The 19,196-nt window shown below is 35.8% G+C and overlaps 1 protein-coding gene across 4 annotated transcripts in view; it reads left to right on the top strand.

The window, feature by feature from the left end:
• The window catches only part of HELZ (helicase with zinc finger), a 159,317-nt gene that overhangs the window by 47,545 nt on the left and 92,576 nt on the right, over window positions 1-19,196 (top strand). For all 4 annotated transcript variants that reach the window (XM_026512424.4, XM_026512419.4, XM_048225749.2 and 1 more), the window contains 5 exons: window positions 1,007-1,082; window positions 3,162-3,360; window positions 3,805-3,912; window positions 4,972-5,269; window positions 13,764-14,031. In XM_026512424.4, the coding sequence (XP_026368209.1) occupies window positions 1,007-1,082; window positions 3,162-3,360; window positions 3,805-3,912; window positions 4,972-5,269; window positions 13,764-14,031 (949 nt within the window). The remainder of the gene's footprint in view (window positions 1-1,006; window positions 1,083-3,161; window positions 3,361-3,804; window positions 3,913-4,971; window positions 5,270-13,763; window positions 14,032-19,196) is intronic.

Genomic DNA, 19,196 nt, shown 5'->3' with positions numbered 1-19,196 from the left:
CTAAGTTGTTCCTGCCTCAATTAAAATCCATGACCTCCTCTTGTCAGAGGAAAGGGAAGAGGGACCAATATTGATTGAGTGCTTGCTGGATACTGTGTACCGTGGTAGCGGCTTTCACAAACACATGTGTTGTCTTCTCCGTCTTTTTGATAGATGATGAAGCTGATGCTTACTAAGGTTCAGTAGCTTTTCCAGTTACACAGCTGGAAAGGGATGAGACACGGCTTTAACCTCAACCTGGCTGAATATCTTTTTTTTGCAGGGGAGGGAGGTGGTAGCACATGATTTGTGAGGAGATAGAGAATGGCTGTGAGGTTCTTGCAAACGTGGTGCTGCTCAGCCTCTGTTGTTCTAGCCTTTTCTTTCTTAAGCCTTGTTTTCCTTGGTTTATTTGGAACCTTTTACCTAAATGAATCAAAGCTCATTGTATTCAGAAATGAACAAATGTTACTTTTTAGCTCCCACCTCAGAATGCAACTTTTTGAACTTTATTTCAATTGTAAAAAAGGATTACTTGATACAGTGACATGTGCCAGACAATCCTAAGGAACATGGTTGATAATGTGGAACTTTTCACTCAATATACAGTATTGAATTTGTTCTATAAAATTTCCTTCCAGGATATGATAATTTTCGCATTCCTGAAATAATTCCTAATAGAGATACATCTTATACTTAAGAAATGACAAGCATGCCAACATTCCCCCTTTAGTTGTTAGGGAAGAGACTGCATTGGAAATACGTCCACCAGTTGCTAGGATAGAGTCAGGGTCATTGACCTGACTTAGCTGCTGGGTAACTACTTCAGTGATGTCGAAGTTTCCTGTGTTTAATTGAATTTAACTCCTTTGGTAGATTCCTTTTTTGATAGAGGCAAGTATGTCATGTCCTTTTTACATCATCTAGGATGATGTGTGTGGAGGGTTTATAGTATTTCTTACACATTAAAATATCAGAATTATTAGCAAGCCTCAAATGATAAGACTATATCCTGATTACTCTCTAGGATCTTGTAATGGTTGGCATTTCCGCCCACCACCTAGGGGAATCACAAGCAGCGAGGAATATACTTTGTGTAAAAGGTAAAGTGAATTTTTTTTTTAAACCACTGACATGTCTTTATTCAACGGATAGATAATTTTCCTTCACTTTCGAAAAGTAGTAATTCCAATTTAAAGAAGATAATATATGAAGGAAGACGTATAATGATGGAGTAAAATGGTTTATTTTCGACTTGAAACAGAAGCCATAATTCATGGTCATTATCATTAAATAATAAAAGTCAAGGCCATATCAGTGAGCCTTCTTTTAATTACAAACAACAGTGATCTAAATTGGGATTGCCAAGACTTTGTGTAGAAGTCTTTTATAATACCAGTTGGATTATTATGACTGAATTTAATTCTGGTCTCTTATTTATGTGAAATGTACCTCTGACTTATGGTGATTTAATTGAGATTATATAAACTGATGTAGAGCATAAAATAGATGAAGAAATGTTAAACTATTTTAATAACTTTTCTAAAAAAAGAAAATCTGTTACCTTCATGTTATCTTTATATATAATTTATGAGCAATTTCTATTTGAAGGGCTAACCTTTCAAAATTAAGTCGTTATTAAGCTGGAAAGAATTATTAAAGTCACATTTTGAAAGGTGAACTCCAGTTCTTTTTATAAGAACTAGTGACTAGAGGGATTTTAGGTATAAAGTCTCATTACTATAGATTGTTTTTGGTAATGAAAGAAATTGGATATGGAGTTTTGGTGATTGAATGGTCAAGATCAGATGTGATTTTATAGTAGAAATAAAGAAACTAAGTAGTAAGATTCGAAAATCCTGGTGGCATCATGTTGGAGTAGAGACAGAACACAGTCCTATGCGGAGGAGATGTGAGAAGATTTACAGGCCAGAGAAGATACCAAACCTTTAGTATTTAAAGAAATAATTTAAAGCAATAGAAAGACAAAGAAATATTTGGCTCATTAAGACATACTTAAGAGAAACAAATGCATGATTTTTTAAATGTGTCTTACAAAGCATAAGAGAACTTAATAAGTAGTATAATTTAAGTTCGAGCACTTTGTATCATTAAGAAAAGCTTTAAATACAGTCATCTTTTCAAATAGGGTGAGCCACGTGGTAATTCACGTTGTGCTGTGGTTCGTTTTATATTTCTCACTGTCCATGTTTTTTCAGTTGAGAAATTATCCATATTATAACACCTCTCATCTCTATTTTGCTACTTATAAATTTTCATTTTTTCTCTCAGAAGATCTTCTATTAATTTTTTGATGTTTCAGTTGTTTAAAAACTGGCTAGACCCATAATTTTGTAGGATGTTTAAAACTTAAAAAAATTAATAGTTTTGCATTTTTATCTGTTTTGACCACTAATTTGTTAAGTTGAATTTTCTGAGTCATAAACACTGAGAAACCATTAACTCTGTCCTTTAAAATGAACATTTAGGAATTTACCATTGAAGATTTTAATCTGACTATTGAATTAATTGTGATTCTAATATAAAACTTTATTCTTAATTTATTTGAAACTTGAAGCAAATGAATATAGTCCAGTATTTTCAGTGAAATATAGGTAATAGTAATATAGAGAAGAGTTGAAGACATTACATTGGAAGGTGAAAAGTAGAAGCCTTAAGGTGATAATTTAATGATATAGTAACATTTTTCTTCAGAATGAAATTCCTAGTGTGTGGAGAATTGTCTTTAGGTCGTACCATTTTGAGAAGTAGGGCACACCTGTGTTTGATGCACCGATCCACTTGATGTCAGTGTTGCTTTAGGAAAATTCTGCTCTAAGAAGAATTGTCTAAATAGAGTTGTTACATCCTGAAGGAGGCTACCTTTTCAATGTCGGTTTTGTGGGTGAGGGGTGGTTATGATTGATTATGCTTTGCTTTATCATTCCCTTATTCCAAAAAAGAAGTCACTGAGTACGAAAAGTTGCTGTAGTGATTAACTGTTACAAATGTTCTGGAAACCTCTTCCTCCTCTTCTGTGCAAGTCAGTGTGATAAATATGGCCTTTCAGGAGGTGAAGTTTTGTTTTTGTTATTGAAGAGTCGGAGGGCAAATGCTGGAAGTTTATCTTTTAAATGGTCCAACAAAGTATATGATAAAACAGTCTTTCCTATTCTACTTAGATTTTTAGAGCAAGGAATCTGTAGGTATGGTGCGCAGTGTACTTCAGCACATTCCCAGGAAGAACTAGCAGAATGGCAGAAAAGATATGCTTCACGCTTGATAAAATTGAAACAGCAAAATGAGAATAAACAGCTCTCAGGCAGTTACATGGAAACCTTGATAGAAAAGTGGATGAATTCATTATCTCCTGAGAAAGTGGTGAGGAAAATAAACTGCATTTTTTTTTGTTTGTTTGTTTTAAACGATGACCTTGTTTGAGTCTTGACTTTATTTTGTGCTATTTTGGTTTATTTCCTTATCCTCTATATGAAGAACTTGATTCTTGATAAAGTGTTTTTGTAGCAAAAGTAGACCCTTTTGCTAAAATAAAGAGCAGAACTAAGACATTTGTTTGAAGATTTGCAGGTATTACATTAATCTTCATTCAGAGAGTGTTTACTGCCATTTTGTTGTTGTTAATTTTCTTATGTCTTGTCTAAGCTTTATTATATTTTGTTCTTATAAAATTAATGTATAAAAAGTATCTTGCTTTGTAAACAGTTCCATCAGCATCTTTACCGTTGATATTTATTTACCATGCCAGAAGTTTTTGTTTGTGCTTTTGGGAGTAAAAATACAATGTTAATTGCTCTCTATTTTCAGCTTAGTGAATGTATAGAAGGAGTAAAAGTAGAGCATAATCCTGATCTGTCGGTTACTGTCAACACCAAAAAATCTCACCAGACATGGACCTTTGCTCTTACTTGTAAGGTATGAATTTTGTGCTAATTAAAGAATGTAATTTTTTTTTCGATTTTCTTAAGGCTTCTTTTGACCTTTAAATCTCTGTGTTAGAGCACTGCAAATGTTTTAATCTAAGTACCTCTAAAGTAGGTTCTATATTGTGCTACAGTGTATTTCTGTATTTTGTTCATTAAAGGTATAATATTTTTAGATTTTGAGATAGAAAGTCTTTGTAGATATTTAGATGTTTGTTAATTTATTAATTTGATAAAGAGGTCTTTGATATATTGTCTTCCGAAGTTGGAACATAGGATGGGGTTCATGGCTTATAATTAACTATTTAAAAATTGAATTGTTTAATCTGGCAGTTCTAAGATACTTAAACAAGTAACAGCTTTATTTTTATATTTGATTTGTTGAAATCACAGATTCTGTAATAATGGGTTTTTAATATGAGACATTTTCTGCAGTGCTTCCCATCTTGAATATAATATTCAAAGTTTAAGAATGAAGCAGAGTCAAACTTTTCTGTGAATACGTGCAGTGGAAAAGTTTTGTGTACTTTTTGGTGGCATTTCTTCCACTGTACCATCTGCATCTTGGGATGAAAAATCTGGGAACATTTAGCTTCGGCCTTGAACCCAGTCCAGTGCCTTCAGAGGTAACTGCCCTCCTATGAAGACTTCCTACTCGAAGCTAGATAAAACTTTTTTTAGGCCAAAGGTATGGAAATTTGGAGGTCAGTGATCTAACAGGGTGATAGAGCTTTTGCCACAAAGAAAGATGAGCATATCCTAGAAAAAGAAGGGAGGCTAGAAATGTAGTATAAATATATCATTTTTTAAAATTTCAGCTTTACTGAGTTACAAATGACATCATAAATATATAATTTTAACAGCTGATTTTTTTTTAACCATTCTCATTTTTTCTTAAATGGCTTATGAGCACAATTTGTGTTTTTAACATAGTCTCTTAGAAGCATGGGAAAGTAAAAGTCCCTTATGGGAATATTTTCATTGAAGAGCCCAATTACAATTGGATTTTTCACCCCCTTGTACTCAATGAATTATTTTAACTTCCTTGTAGCCTGCAAGAATGCTGTATCGTGTAGCATTGCTTTATGATGCTCATCGTCCTCATTTTAGTATCATTGCAATATCTGCCGGAGATAGTACTACCCAGGTATCACAAGAAGTCCCAGAAAACTGTCAAGAATGGATAGGAGGAAAGATGGCCCAAAATGGATTAGATCATTACGTGTATAAAGTCGGGATAGCATTTAACACAGAAATATTTGGAACTTTTCGCCAAACCATAGTTTTCGACTTTGGATTGGAACCAGTACTCATGCAAAGAGTAATGATTGATGCAGCTTCTACAGAAGGTAATATTTAGACTTTTTTCCCCTGATACGATGTATTAAAAGGCACTATAATGGAAGCATTAAAAGATATGTATTGGCCCCTAAATATTCCATGGATAGAGAGGGAATAATAAGGAAAAAAATCCCAAAGCCATCGACTCATTTACTGTGTAATGGGATTAGAATGGTTCACATTATGCCCTGTTCTCTTTATATCGTCATCAGGCAGACTTGCTTTGAGCCTCCTCAAACTTGTCTGAGTAGATGATCAGGTCTGTTTTGGTCTACTAGCTTTGTTTTTAAAGGAAGGTGATTTTAGCACAGTAAAACCTTTCAGTATTAATTTGGGTAGACTGTTATTTCAGTGGTAATCGTGAGTACACCTCCAATGTCTATTTCCATGTCTGACTGAGTCTCCAGTTAATTTTGCTGACATTAGTACGTTCTCTTTGAATGAAAAGCCCTGAATATAAGATTTCGTAAGTTGGTTTTGTACATTCACTAGTGAAGGAGACCATGGTGCCTTTACTAGGATGTGCTCTGTGTTCCTGGGAAGAGGTCCCTGCTTTTACCGTGTAAGCACCTGCAGAAGATGATAATTACTTTGTTCCTTGTTACATTACTGCCTGTTCCTCAGTTTTATGCCAATATCCAGCAGGACAAGGGAAGGGCACATTTCCCTGTTCTTTGGCTCTTGGTTGGATTATAGGTGCTTTATTCTTTTTAAAGAACACTAAATATTTATTTAACAAACACTCATGTGAACTTGCTATTGGATTGATTATAACCATGTTGTGGAGGATTTTTCACTAGGTACCACTGTGTCCCATTTATGAGAACCTAGAAGTTTTATTCATGAGCAAATGTGAGGATTTTATTTTTTGGACACAATGAACAGGCGGAACTGGTTCTGTCCCCTTTACCTCAGCTGCTGGTAAAGTTAAAGCAACATTTGGGCCCAGATTGAACAATTAGGCCTTACCTTCTAGTATGTGTGCTACTATTACCCACACTTATTGAAACCTCACTTAAACCTTATTTCTTACTTTGATACCTTATCCCTGTTTTTATTCTGTTGTATTCTGTTTTTTCATATTCTCAGTACTCTTTGGAATCAGAATATGTTAATTCCTATAGCCAAATAGATATAGTTGACAAAATAAGAATATTTAATTTATATTTGTTAGTATAGGAGTTCTTTGGCAATTTTTTTCTGCAAAGAGCCAGATAGTCTTTTAGATGTTGCCTGGCAGATGGTATCTGTTGCAGTTATTCTGCTCTGCACTGTAATGATAAAGCACCTATAGAAAATATGTAAGCAAATGGGCGTGACAGTGTTCCAATAAAACTTTATTTTCAAAACGACGGTGGGCTGGAGTTACCTTGCATGCTGTGGTTTGCCTCCCCCTGTATTAATAAGTCACTTTTAGAGACTAAACTTGAGAACTACTAGGAAGCACCGTTTTTATTTTTATTTATTTATTTATTTGTTTATTTATTTTTTTTAAGATTTTATTTATTTACTTGACAGGAAGCACCGTTTTTAAATCACGGAGAGAGACCAACACGTATTCCCGCTTTTCCCGTGTAATTCTCATAAGATGTTCTTGGCTTACATGTGGGTTATATGATAAAAGTTCGCTTTTAGATTGGTGATTTGAAACTCATGATTCATTTTCTCATAGAAGTTTGTGTTGTTAACAATCTGTATCTTGTTAATGAAAACCTATTTAGTTAATAATAGAAAATGTTACATGTCTGCATTAAAAATTAAGAGAAAATGATACTGCTAAGACAGATGAGGGGAGGATGTGATAATGAGGATTTCAGGGCACCCCCATGGGCTTCAGAGATTAAGGGTATTTTGCCTTAGGTATGTGGTACTTTTCTAGTTGGAGAAAAAGAGCATTGAACAGACTCCAGAGTCAAATAGAATTGGATTTGAATCTTGATTTTCTCGTTACCTGTGGGACGCTGGGCAGGGTACTTGACATTCCTGAACTTCATGTGGAAATTTCTGTAAAGTGGGGCTACAGCTATCTATCTTAGAGGATCATTGTGAGACCGAAGATAAGCTTTGTGTGGTATCTGGCACACGTTAGGCATTCAGTAAATGGTAGCTGTTGGTTTTATCATGAGCCATGATTAGGATAATTCCTGGCTTCAGATAGAATGAAGAAAGTAGGAAGAGAGGAGAATTTTTTAGAAAAGGGAGGCCTGGGACTAGGGTGCATGCAGAGGAGAGGGGCTGAGAAGCCTAAGGACCCAAGCCATTAAAACCATGGCACCTGTGGATCTTGGGAAGAGAAGGCAAGAGAAGTTGGTGGAAGAGAAGTTGTCCAAGATGACCCACGTTTTGAGTGTGGTGACTGGAAAATAGAGTTACATTTCTTAGGTTTCTAATATATCAGCTTGAAAATATGATGAATTTGGGGCGCCTGGGTGGCTCAGTCGGTTAAGCATCTGCCTTCTGCATGGGTCATGATCCTGGGGACCTGGGATTGAGTCCTGCATCGGGCTCTCTGCTCAGCTGGGAGTGTGCTTCTGTCCCTCTCTCTGCCCCTCTCCCTACCTCCCTGCTTGTGCTCTCTGCTCTCTCTCGTGCGCTCTCTCAAATAAATAAAATATTAAAAAAAAAAGAAAATATAATGAATTTTATATTTCATTCAATTTGGTGGAAGGTATTAATATAGTCAAGGATATCCTCCCATTTGGAACTGATACGATGCCTTACACCCTTTTTGTGATACTTTATATCCTTTTTTACTGACCACTTTGCAGTTTGTTATCTTTGCTTATTTTTCTTCAAACAAGGTTTTACTTCTAAGTAGTTACGTCGTAGAAAATAATTGAAAAAAAATTAAGCATTTTCTTTTTTTTTTAATAGATTTTATTTATTTATTTGACAGAGAGAGACAGCCAGTGAGAGAGGGAACACAGGCAGGGGGAGTGGGAGAGGAAGAAGCAGGCTCCTAGTGGAGGAGCCTGATGTGGGGCTCGATCCCAGAACGCCGGGATCACGCCCTGAGCCGAAGGCAGACGCTTAACGACTGCGCCACCCAGGCGCCCCCAAATTAAGCATTTTCTTTTCTTTTCTTTTCTTTTTTTTTTTTTTAAAGATTTTATTTATTTATTTGACAGAGATAGAGACAGCCAGCGAGAGAGGGAACACAAGCAGGGGGAGTGGGAGAGGAAGAAGCAGGCTCATAGCGGAGGAGCCTGATGTGGGGCTCGATCCCATAACGCCGGGATCACGCCCTGAGCCAAAGACAGACGCTTAACCGCTGTGCCACCCAGGCGCCCCAAGCGTTTTCTTGAATGAATTTGAAAACAAAACAGTTTCACGTAGTGAAATTTGTTTTTCAAGGCCAGGAAAAATAAGTATTACAATAGAGCAATATATAGAGTGTATAAAATGTATTTTTTGATAAGATATTTTGAATAATTATAAACAGAAAAACTTAAATTTAGGTTAGGCAAGCTAGGTTACATTTGGCTGACTGTTTTTGGCCATTACTGACATTAGCTGACCTGTTGTGGTAATTTGTAGTTTTTTGGTATTTTCCCTACTCTTTTTTTTTTTTTTAACATTTATTTATTTTAGCTAGAGAGAGTGCAATCTAGAGCACAAGCATGAGTGGGGGAGGGGTGGAGGGAGAGGGAATCTCAAGCTGACTCCCTGCAAAGGTGGAGCCCAGTGGGGGCTCCATCTCACAACCCTGAGATCAGGATCTGAGCCAAAACCCAAGAGTTGGATGCTTAACCGACTGAGCCACCCAGGCGCCCCATTTTTTAAAATATTATTTTCATGGTAATCTATTTCTTTACTTTTAAGTAGGTTCCACACCCACTGTGGGTGGGGCTTGAACTCACAATCCTGAGATTAATATCACACGCTCTAGTGACTGAGCCAGCCAGGCACCCCTATTTTCATGCTATCTAAAGCATTCAAACCTTTCTATTTGCAGGCCATGAGTGAATTTTTTTTCTTCTAGTTGTAAATGGCAATTCTGCGGACTGTTCAGGCAATAGATATAACTTTAACTTGGCTTTTTTCAGTGCTTTTCCCTTGTTGGTGAGATTTAGGTTCAGCAAGAGACACTGTATGCACTGAAAAAATTGTTTTGGATTAAAGATGTGCCTCTCAAAAATGTGTGGCAAAATACCATTTACAAAAGAAGAAAGTGGGTTGTCCCCTTGCTTAGAAAACAAACTGCATTATACAACTTTATCCCACAACTTTGAGTAATGGAACATTTTTGCTTGGCAAACTGATTTGGAATTATGCTTTGAATATCTGGAAGTGACGTGTTGAAAATTAATTATGATATTTAAATTTGAAAACTTGATAGTACACATTTCTTACTTTGAATCTAGCAGTGTATGTTAACATTTACATTAAAATGTAGTATGACTTAAAAATTATCTCCAAATAGGGCGCCTGGGTGGCACAGCGGTTAAGCGTCTGCCTTCGGCTCAGGGCGTGATCCCGGCGTTCTGGGTTCGAGCCCCACATCAAGCTTCTCTGCTATGAGCCTGCTTCTTCCTCTCCCACTCCCCTGCTTGTGTTGCCTCTCTCACTGTCTGTCTCTATCTCTGTTAAATAAATAAAATCTTTAAAAAAAAAATTATCTCCAAATGCCAAAGTTGTTGGTAAATTAAGGGCCGGTTATATATAAATGTATCTATACCAATATCGATATAGATACTGATAGTATGAAAAGTCATAGAAAAATGATTTAAAAAATATTTGTCAATAGAAGATAAATATTGTTGAGTAGAAGCATGTAAAAAGTAATGAGGTACTCTGATGCTGTTATTTTGCTGTTTTAACTTTTTGTTGGTTTCTTTAAGAGATGAAAAATGGGGACAGACAATATGGGTAAGCTAAGAGATGCTAATCTTGTTTCTGTGTAGCAATTTTTGGGAAAGGAATGATATTGAAATGGAGAGCTGAAATGATGGTTTGGGAGTGCTTTCAGATTTGTAATTTTATTGTTACTTTGGGCAGTCTAGACTTGTAAAGGCAGAACCATAATGTTTCCTAAGGAAGAGTGTTTGCCTTTGATTTTGGAGTTGAGACTCTCATTCTCTTTAAGTCCTAGATGAGAAGAGCTGTTTTGAATATATTCTGTATTTAGCATGCATTTATTTATTGCATGGTTCTTCTACGTCCACCCTTATGCTAGACGCATAGAACACTCGAATTTTTTTTTCTCCTTACTTTTTCTTATCTACTCTCTAGGTTCTGTTAAGGATAATTTTCAAGTCTGCTATATTATATTCTTCAGGATAAAACAAACCAACCCTTTGGCTGCTTCGTTAGAATAGTAACTATGTGGCTGAACAAGGAGGGCATTGCTGTTCTCAGTCAGCAGGCCCAGGGAAGTTGGGAAGCATATCTTGTGTCCACTGGTCATTCCAACCCTGAATTCTCTTTGTGGCAATAGCAGCTCTTCCTTTATGTTATCTTCAAAAAATTAGGTATATGCTAATTAACTTTTTCTTGTGAATTTCTCTTAAAATATATTTATAGCTTCTGCCTACCACATCTCAGGGTAATAGATCCTACAGGTTTATCATTCCTGTCAGATTTGCTTTGCGATTTAGTATTGTAGGAGTTGGTTACTAAGTCAGTGTTAAGTTCTCCCTATATGGTTTTTTTGAGTGTTGATCCTTAACCTGTTCACTTTTCATCTGGGCAGAGTGATTTTCATTTTAGCCTAATCTAGGTTGAAGAAAAGTGCTTGCCAAGGATGAACTGGCTCAGCTGCCCCGAGTAGCACGTATGTGTGGTTTAGACGTTAGCAGCTGCTACCACGTGCTGGAGGTGCGACTGAAATGAGGCCTGTAGTAGTCATGTTCCCCATGGGGAACCTCCTCTCCCTCCTCTATTTGAAAAGGGACTCGTAAGGGGCGCCTGGGTGGTTTAGTCAGTTGAGCATCCAGCTCTTGATTTCGGCTCAGGTCAGGATCTCAGGATTGTGTGATTGAGCCCCGCGTTGGGCTCTGCACTCAGCTGGGAAGTCTGCTTGAGTTTCTTGTTCTCCCTCAGCTCCTTCCCCTATTCTCTCTCTCTTTTCTTTTCCCTTTCTCTCTCTCTCTCTAAAATAAATAAATCTGCAAGAAAAAAACTTTTGAACAGGGCCTCTTAAGACCTAACAACCTTTGAGGACTGTAAGTTACGTGTTTGAATAGGCTTAGTAAGCCGCTGCTTATAAATGAGAGGATTGGAGGCAGAAGCTTATCTCAAGTTCACATGAAGTAGGGAAAAAGAAGTAGCTTTGGCAAAATATGTCCTTAGTAGTCACTGGCCACAATTCCTTTTTGATGTCCGAGTTAATGACTGAGATAGTAATTTGCAGACTTTTTTGATGTTGGCACATAGGGATGTTTTTCAAGATTCTTTTTACTGTTCCCTGAACTCTCCCCTCTCCTGTAGTATGTTTATAGTCATTTAAAAAATAAACAGAATAAAATTTAACATTGTTTGGAAATTGTTTTGAAGTCGTCGTGCTGCCTGCTGAAGACACTAATTTTAATAATTTCATAAAATAGGGGTTGGAATCATGGCACTGTCTAGATAAGATGAGAAAAACAAAAACTGTTTCTCATGCCACTTTTCCTGGAAAGCCTGAATACTTGTAGTCCAGAGTAGAATGACTGTCTGTATAAATTGCTTTGCATATTAAATAGGTAATACAAAAATCTTATTAAAAGGAAAGCTCTATTGTTTTAGGTTTCTTGTTAATCCTAGTTACTTGAATATCAGTTAGAAATAATTAATGACTTTTTAAAGAATGTGAACATAATATTGATCTAGGCATAGTCTGATTCAATTTCTTATTTAAAATAAAATTATGAAATATAATTGCCCTAACTCCAAATAATAGACATCCCTTTATTACATACGACAGTGACTCTTTGATAGTATGTAGAGTTTAGTTTTTATTTTTACAGAGCTGGTTATTTGGTTTGTCACTGTACTGTTACTGTTTCTCTTGATTTCTGAATTAAGGAAAATTTTTATGTACATCTTTATTATTTTGATAATGAGTATCATTTGATTTTTAGTGGTGGTATACTCTCTTCTAGGAATATTGGCATTTGTGTTATTTAAATATTTTTTGTAGTTACGATTTAAGGAATGAAAGGGCAGGGCCCAATTTTAGGATGATTTAGGAAGAAAATGTGATTAGTTTACTTTATGAGACGTCTTTTGAAGCTATTGTAAAAACAGACCATCCTTGCTTCATCCAGAGTATTCTAAGAATGCAGGCCATCCTTATGGCTTGATGATTATAGTTGTATTTATTTTACCATTTGGGAAATAATAAAACTGTTATGTAGAAATACCTTTTCAAGGAGCAAAGACAAGAAATTAGGTCCTTTACATTTGAATCTTTAGTAAGGTATTAGGGTAAACTGTTTTCTAGTATTGAGAAATATCTTTTGGATGACTATACTTATATGTTTGTAATTTATATATAACATTTAAATGTAGGAAAATCTCTCACTAAGCAGTACATGGCAATTAGGCATTATTCTCTCATTGCAAATATAGTACAGGGTAACTTATTTTTGTGTTTTGAAGACTAGCTGATCTCTATTTAAACTTCTTAGACTTCTTCCCAAATTGTAACCTGAGTTGTGAAGCCATCTTTTCAATTACGTTACATTAAAACTGGATCTCAGTCAAGCAAGATCCCCCCCCCCTTTTGGTTAAGCTTCATATTTATAGGTATATGTATGCTCCGCCCAAAAGGAAAGTAATACGCACTGTGGAAACAGCCCACCCAGTGCTCAGAATTTATGTTACGATATATTTCACCTTGTGCTGGTCCTATGCTACATTTTTTTCCCAGAGATGTCAGAACTTGAACAGTCATTCATTTTGACATTGTGCCCTACTTACAGTATAATTTAGCTGAGGCTAAACTGGATTTTTCTGGAATGGCATTTTAATGGTACATCTTATCACATTTTAATGAAGAATTAGCAGTGTTTTTACATGAGTATTTTCTAAAAGATTTTGGTTAGTTGTAAGTTGACTTTCAGAGAGTTTCACTGTGCTTTACTACACAAGAAAAAACATAGTTTTCTGATTTTCTGTTTCTATAATGGGCAGATATTGGTAGTAGTAGGAGAAAAGTGATTATCACCTGATAGATTTTACCTATGAGGAACTTATCCTGCAGTTCAGATTTCTTTTGACTGAGAGTTAAATTCTAAATGTTAATCTGTATTTTCAATATGTTAATAACTACTTCTGTTCTATCCTGATGTTTAAAAAAAAGGTGTTTTTTGCATGGGTTCCTATTTATGTTATTTTGTTAAGCCAGACAAAAGATTTCTGATATGGGGAAGAGTCTCTGTCAAATGGGTTTTTGTACTGTTTTGTTTTTAAGAATTATTAGCTCTAGCATATGAAATGCTTCTACCAAAATGTGTAATGTATTATTTGAGAATTTTAATGTTGTATTCCTTTATAAATGTGTTTTTTGTTTCCATTTAGATCTTGAATACCTGATGCATGCAAAACAACAGCTAGTAACCACAGCTAAGCGTTGGGATTCTTCTTCTAAGACTATTATAGATTTTGAACCTAATGAAACTACTGATTTGGAGAAGAGCCTTCTTATCAGATACCAAATTCCTCTCTCTGCTGACCAGCTGTTTACCCAGTCCGTTTTAGACAAATCATTGACCAAGACCAACTATCAGTCACGGCTGCATGACCTTCTTTATATTGAGGAGATAGCCCAGTATAAAGAAGTCAGCAAGTAAGTTACTTTAGAAACACTTTGTTTTAAAAAAACTCCCCTTTCAATGGTATTTTTTATTTTTAAAATGGAGGTGTGCCTAAGTGAAGATAGGTAATATAGGTTGTTACTGAATAGCTGTTGTTTAGTGCTGTGTTCTGTTCATGTCGGCCTCCTGGGTGCATGGTATATAATTCATTTCCATAAGACTGCCACGTGCTAGGTGTGTAAACATGTGGTCCCTGCTGTATAGGAGGTTTCTGTTAATGGTAGTTAGAGTGAGTGCTCAGTAAATATTTGTTGAATAAATGCAGACAAACTGAAAGAGACCACATATTTTGGAATATAATTTTAAGAATGAAATGACTTGGGATGCCTGGGTGGCTTAGTTGGTTAAGTGTCTGACTCTTGATTTTGGCTCTGATTATGATCTCAGGGTTGTGAGATCAAGCCCTCATTGGGCTCTGTACTTGGTGTGGAGTCTGCTTGAGATCCTTTCCCTCTGCCCCTCCCCGCCTCTTGTGCGCACGCATGCTCTTTCTCTCTCTCTCTCTCAAATAAATAAGAAAAGATTAAAAAGAAGAAACGAAAGTTTGAGTGAAGGAAGATATTAATGAAATCATTGTTATATTTGGTAGTAGCATTCTATTTTTTAGATAAAATCCAGAAGCCTTAAATACTGAACCATAATTATGAGACATAAATACATTTTTATAAGTAGTTTTCCCTTTAAACATAGCCTAACCAACCTATATTTTTCCTAAGGTGCCTTATTGGTACCTTATCATTAATATTATTAATAGATACTGAACAGTCATTAAGGGATATATTCAGAAAAAGAAAAGTAAAAATTTAAACATACCTTGTGTTACTCTATTTATGGATTAAATATGATGTAGCTTTTGGAACATATCTAATTTCAAATTAAGTGCTTGTAAAATTTACAAAATTAGCTAGAATATATTTTTCATTACTCTTAAGACTTCAAATTATGGCTGTTGATGGTCTCTTACAAGACTTTTATTAACCGTGTCCATATACAGTTCTAATGAAATAGTCACTTATTAAATAACAAGGACAAGGCAACCCTCTCGGGTCCCCTCCCTCCTTGGGATCTTTGTACTATCTATCACTTTGGTATCGCTCAGTAAACTTTGAAAAAAAAAATAACAAGGACAGTGGCTTGTATCATGTATATTCACGATATTAATATGCATATATGTTATTTACATGATCATAGGTTCCTTTTTCTTAGTAAAGAAAACATTGATAAATCATAAATATTAAGATGAAATAGTTTAAAAGCCTACCAGAATCTTAAGAGACTATTTTGGAGTACCATAATAGAAATTCAGAAAAAATTATATATTAACTTACATTTGTTTAAATATAACAAATAAATATTGTTTGTTCAGGTTTAAAAATCATTCCATATACATTGCCTCAGAACTTATAACTAAAGATCAATAAGCTTATGGATTATTAAAATAAAAATAATTTTTAAAAAATGGAAATTTGGGGTGTTTGGATGGCTTAAGCATTGGGTTAAGCATTGGGACTCTTGATTTTGGCTCAGGTCATGATCTCAGGGTGGTGAGATTGAGCCCCGTGTCGTGGAGTCTCCTAGAGATTCTCACTCTTTCTTTCTCTCTCTTAAAAAAAGAGAAATTTTAATAGATAAAAGAATGAACCCTACAAAATTGCGGAGGTCAGATTCTGATCAAGAAACTAAGTGGGTGAAAGTTCACTCCAAGAGCACCTTGCAAGGGCTTTTTAAAGCCCATATAAGGGGCACCTAGGTGGCTCAGTCCGGTTGAGCCTTGACTCTTGGTTTCGTCTTGGGTGGTGGTCTCAGGGTTGTTGGGTTGAGCCCTGCGTCAAGTTCTGTGCTGAGTGCGGAGACTGCTTGAGTCCTCCCTCTCCCTCTGCCCCTCACCCTGCTCGCTCACTCGCTCTCAAATAAATAAAATCTTAAAAAAAAAAAAGAGCCCATATAAGAGGGGCTTGAAAATACCTGCAACATGAAATGAACACTGGTGGCAGACTAAGTTGGTATATTTCTGAAGGTAGGTTGTTTGGCAGTTTGTATTAAAGGTCTTTAGAAGGTTTGGACCTTTTGGTGTAGTAATTCTACATACGATGAATCATCCTGAAGAAAGAACCAGAGGTGAAGTTAAAGATGCCTGTAAACAAATGTCTTTCAAAGAGTAGTGAAGAACGACTTAAGTAAATTATGATGTAGCCATATAATCCCGTGTTATATAATCACAGTTGTGCCCCCTTATCTGGGGTTTCACTTTCTGTGGTTTCAATTACCTGAGATCAACTGTGGTCCAGAAGCAAATGATCCTTCTTGAGATCTGTCATCAGAAGGGCAGTGATAACTTAATGCTACGTCACTGAACTAATGTCATTTACCTCACTCATCTCATCACCCAAGCATCTTACTATCTTATATCATCACAAGAAAAAGTGTGAGTACAGTACAGGAAGTAAGATGTTTTGAGAGAAACACCCCACCTTCACATAGTGTTTTTTACAGCATATTGTTATAATTTTTATTTTATTATTTTTGTTAATCTCTTACTGCGCCTAATGTGTAAAATGTTATCACAGGTGTGTATGGTTAAGAAAAAATATAATATATATAGGGTTTGGCATTATCCACAGTGCAGTCGCTGGGGGTCTTGGATTATATCCCATGCAGATAAGGGGGGACTACTATATTGAAATTATGTTCTTGAAGAATTTTCAAAACAGTAAAGATGATGATGATATAATGTAAAGGGGAAAATATCCAGTGCAGTTCTAATTTTGTATGTGTGTATGTATACCCACATACATGAATATATTTGTGTATAAAAATGTTGGAAATGGTTAAAGCATTACGTGTTCTGGTTGGTGAAATTATGAGTAATTTTTTAAATTTTTTTAAAGATTTTATGTATTTGTCAGAGAGAGTGAGAGAGCACGCACAAGCGCACAAGCAGGGGGGAAGGGCAGAGGGAGAGGGAGAAGTAGACTCCCTGCGGAGCACGGAGCCTGATGCAGCACTTGATTCCAGGACCCTGGGATCATGACCTGAGCCGAAAGCAGATGCTTAACTGACTGAGCCACCCAGGCGTTCCTGATTTTTTATGTTCTAATGTGGTTTTCTCTATTTTTGAAATGTTGTACAATGACCACATATTATTCTTTTAATAAGAAAAAGCAAACAAAGAAATAGAAAGGAAGTTAGGACATTATCAGTTGCAGCACTTGATGATCCAGGTGTAAAATTGCCCTTAGAGATTAAAAGAAAGATTGTAGTAAGATTGTATAGTAGGAACATCTGAGCTTTCTCTTTTTTTAATCTTTAAAATTAGATCTTTAGAATAGTTATTGACTCAAATAGGGTGTTCACAAATTGAATATAAGTCTGTAGGATCACTTGTTATGTGTTATTTATGCTAAGTACACAGGAGTTTGAAGGATCTTAAAGACAGAAATGAGAATTTATTGCTACATGTCTGATGTGACAAGTAGATAGTTATTGTGTCAGCAAATTCTGAAAATTTTCAGTGATTCTCTCACCCAAAGGTAACCCCCTGGATGTGCAGGCTGGTAAATTACACTTCAATTTGACAGGCTTGTAAAATTTTGGGAAGTACAGCATAGAGTTTGTGCACATACCAAGAAGCAAATCCTCTTAGTTATTAGATGGAGTTGTCAGAGGGTGTCTGTAAGCTGATGGACAAGGGACAAATAACAGACAAACTGAAGGATTTTGAAAAATTTTTGACAAAGTTTTATATACTACTTAAAAAAATTGTATTTTCTGTTTTTTCTTTCTTTCCCTTTTAAACTTAATATTTGTATGTATTTTATTGTTGCCTTGAATTTAATTCACACTTGATTGTTAATTCTTTAAACACAAATAAGATGAAAGATATATTTAAAAAATGGAGTTGAGGGGCTCTGTATGCATCTATTAAACTCTGCTGTAGTGTAGGTATCAGCAAACTTTTTCTGTAAAGGTCCAGCAAGTAAATATTAAAGGCTCTGTGGACTTGATACAGGCTTTGTTGCATAGCTTCTTTGTTTTGTCTTCTTGTTTTATTTTTTGTTTTTGTAGAAACCACTCTTAGTTAAGAGCTATACAAAACCGGCTGAAGGTTGGATTTGATCCTTGGGCCATGCTCTAGTGTGTCTGATTGAATCATTTTACTTGTCTGTTCAGTCAGTACCAGTCATCAAAGCAAACCCAAGTCACCATTAGAATGGTGAAGAACGTTTGGGTAAACAGAGTCGTCCCTCTAATGACCTGGATGTGTATTGACAGTAATAATGTATTCTGTGTGCACTGGAATGTGCCTTTTTGAGATGTAGTCAGACTTACCCATGATTAATAGAATATTTCCTAAGATCAAGAGATGTATTGGTCATTTGTGAACTTTGACAATTTAGGGGGAAAAAAAAGATTGTATTGATTTGACAGAGAGAGCATGAGCTGGGTGGGGGTAGAGGGGCAGAGGCAGAGAGAGAGGGAGAAACAGGCTCCCTTGCTGAGCAGAGAGCTGAACTCAGGGCTTGATCCCAGGACCCTGGGATGGTGACCTGAGCCGAAGGCAGACGTTTAAGTGACTGAGCCACCCAGGCACCCTAGCACTTTGACAATTTAAGCAGAATATTGCTAATCATGGAAGTAATATCAAGGTTCTTACATCTTAATTGTAAGGTTTGGATTCTATTTTTACATGGTCACCTTAGCATTCCTTCCTTGAAAATGGGATTGAATGAAGCCTCTCAAGATTAGACAAGATATATTTTGGCGTGAGTTTGGATATAGTAATCAAGTTTATCTTTTTATTTCTTTACTTTAAAGAAAGGGATGATTTTTGAAAGCGGTCCACAAATTAAGATTTCTTTTTATGTTAAGTTTTAGTATGAGGTGTGTGGGGGTGTTAAAGATAATACTGCATTTCATTTAAGTTTTAGAAAATGCTTCTGAGTTCTTTTAAGACTTTTAAAAAAGTATTTCTCTTGTCTTCAGCTGCATGTTGATATGCATTCAATTATGACTCTACCTTGAAGCGAAATCTATTTGATTCCTCGATGCACATTTTCAAAAGAAATTGACTTTGGCTGAAGCTATTGTGTCCATTAAACTGTGTAGTGGCATGCCTAATCAGGTTGTTGGGCTTCTC

Source organism: Ursus arctos, unplaced genomic scaffold, assembly GCF_023065955.2.
Source record: "Ursus arctos isolate Adak ecotype North America unplaced genomic scaffold, UrsArc2.0 scaffold_24, whole genome shotgun sequence".
In the NCBI taxonomy this organism is placed as follows: Eukaryota; Metazoa; Chordata; class Mammalia; order Carnivora; family Ursidae; genus Ursus; species Ursus arctos.
Note: the sequence above shows the minus strand (reverse complement) of the source record. Positions and strands in the feature narration are given on the sequence as shown.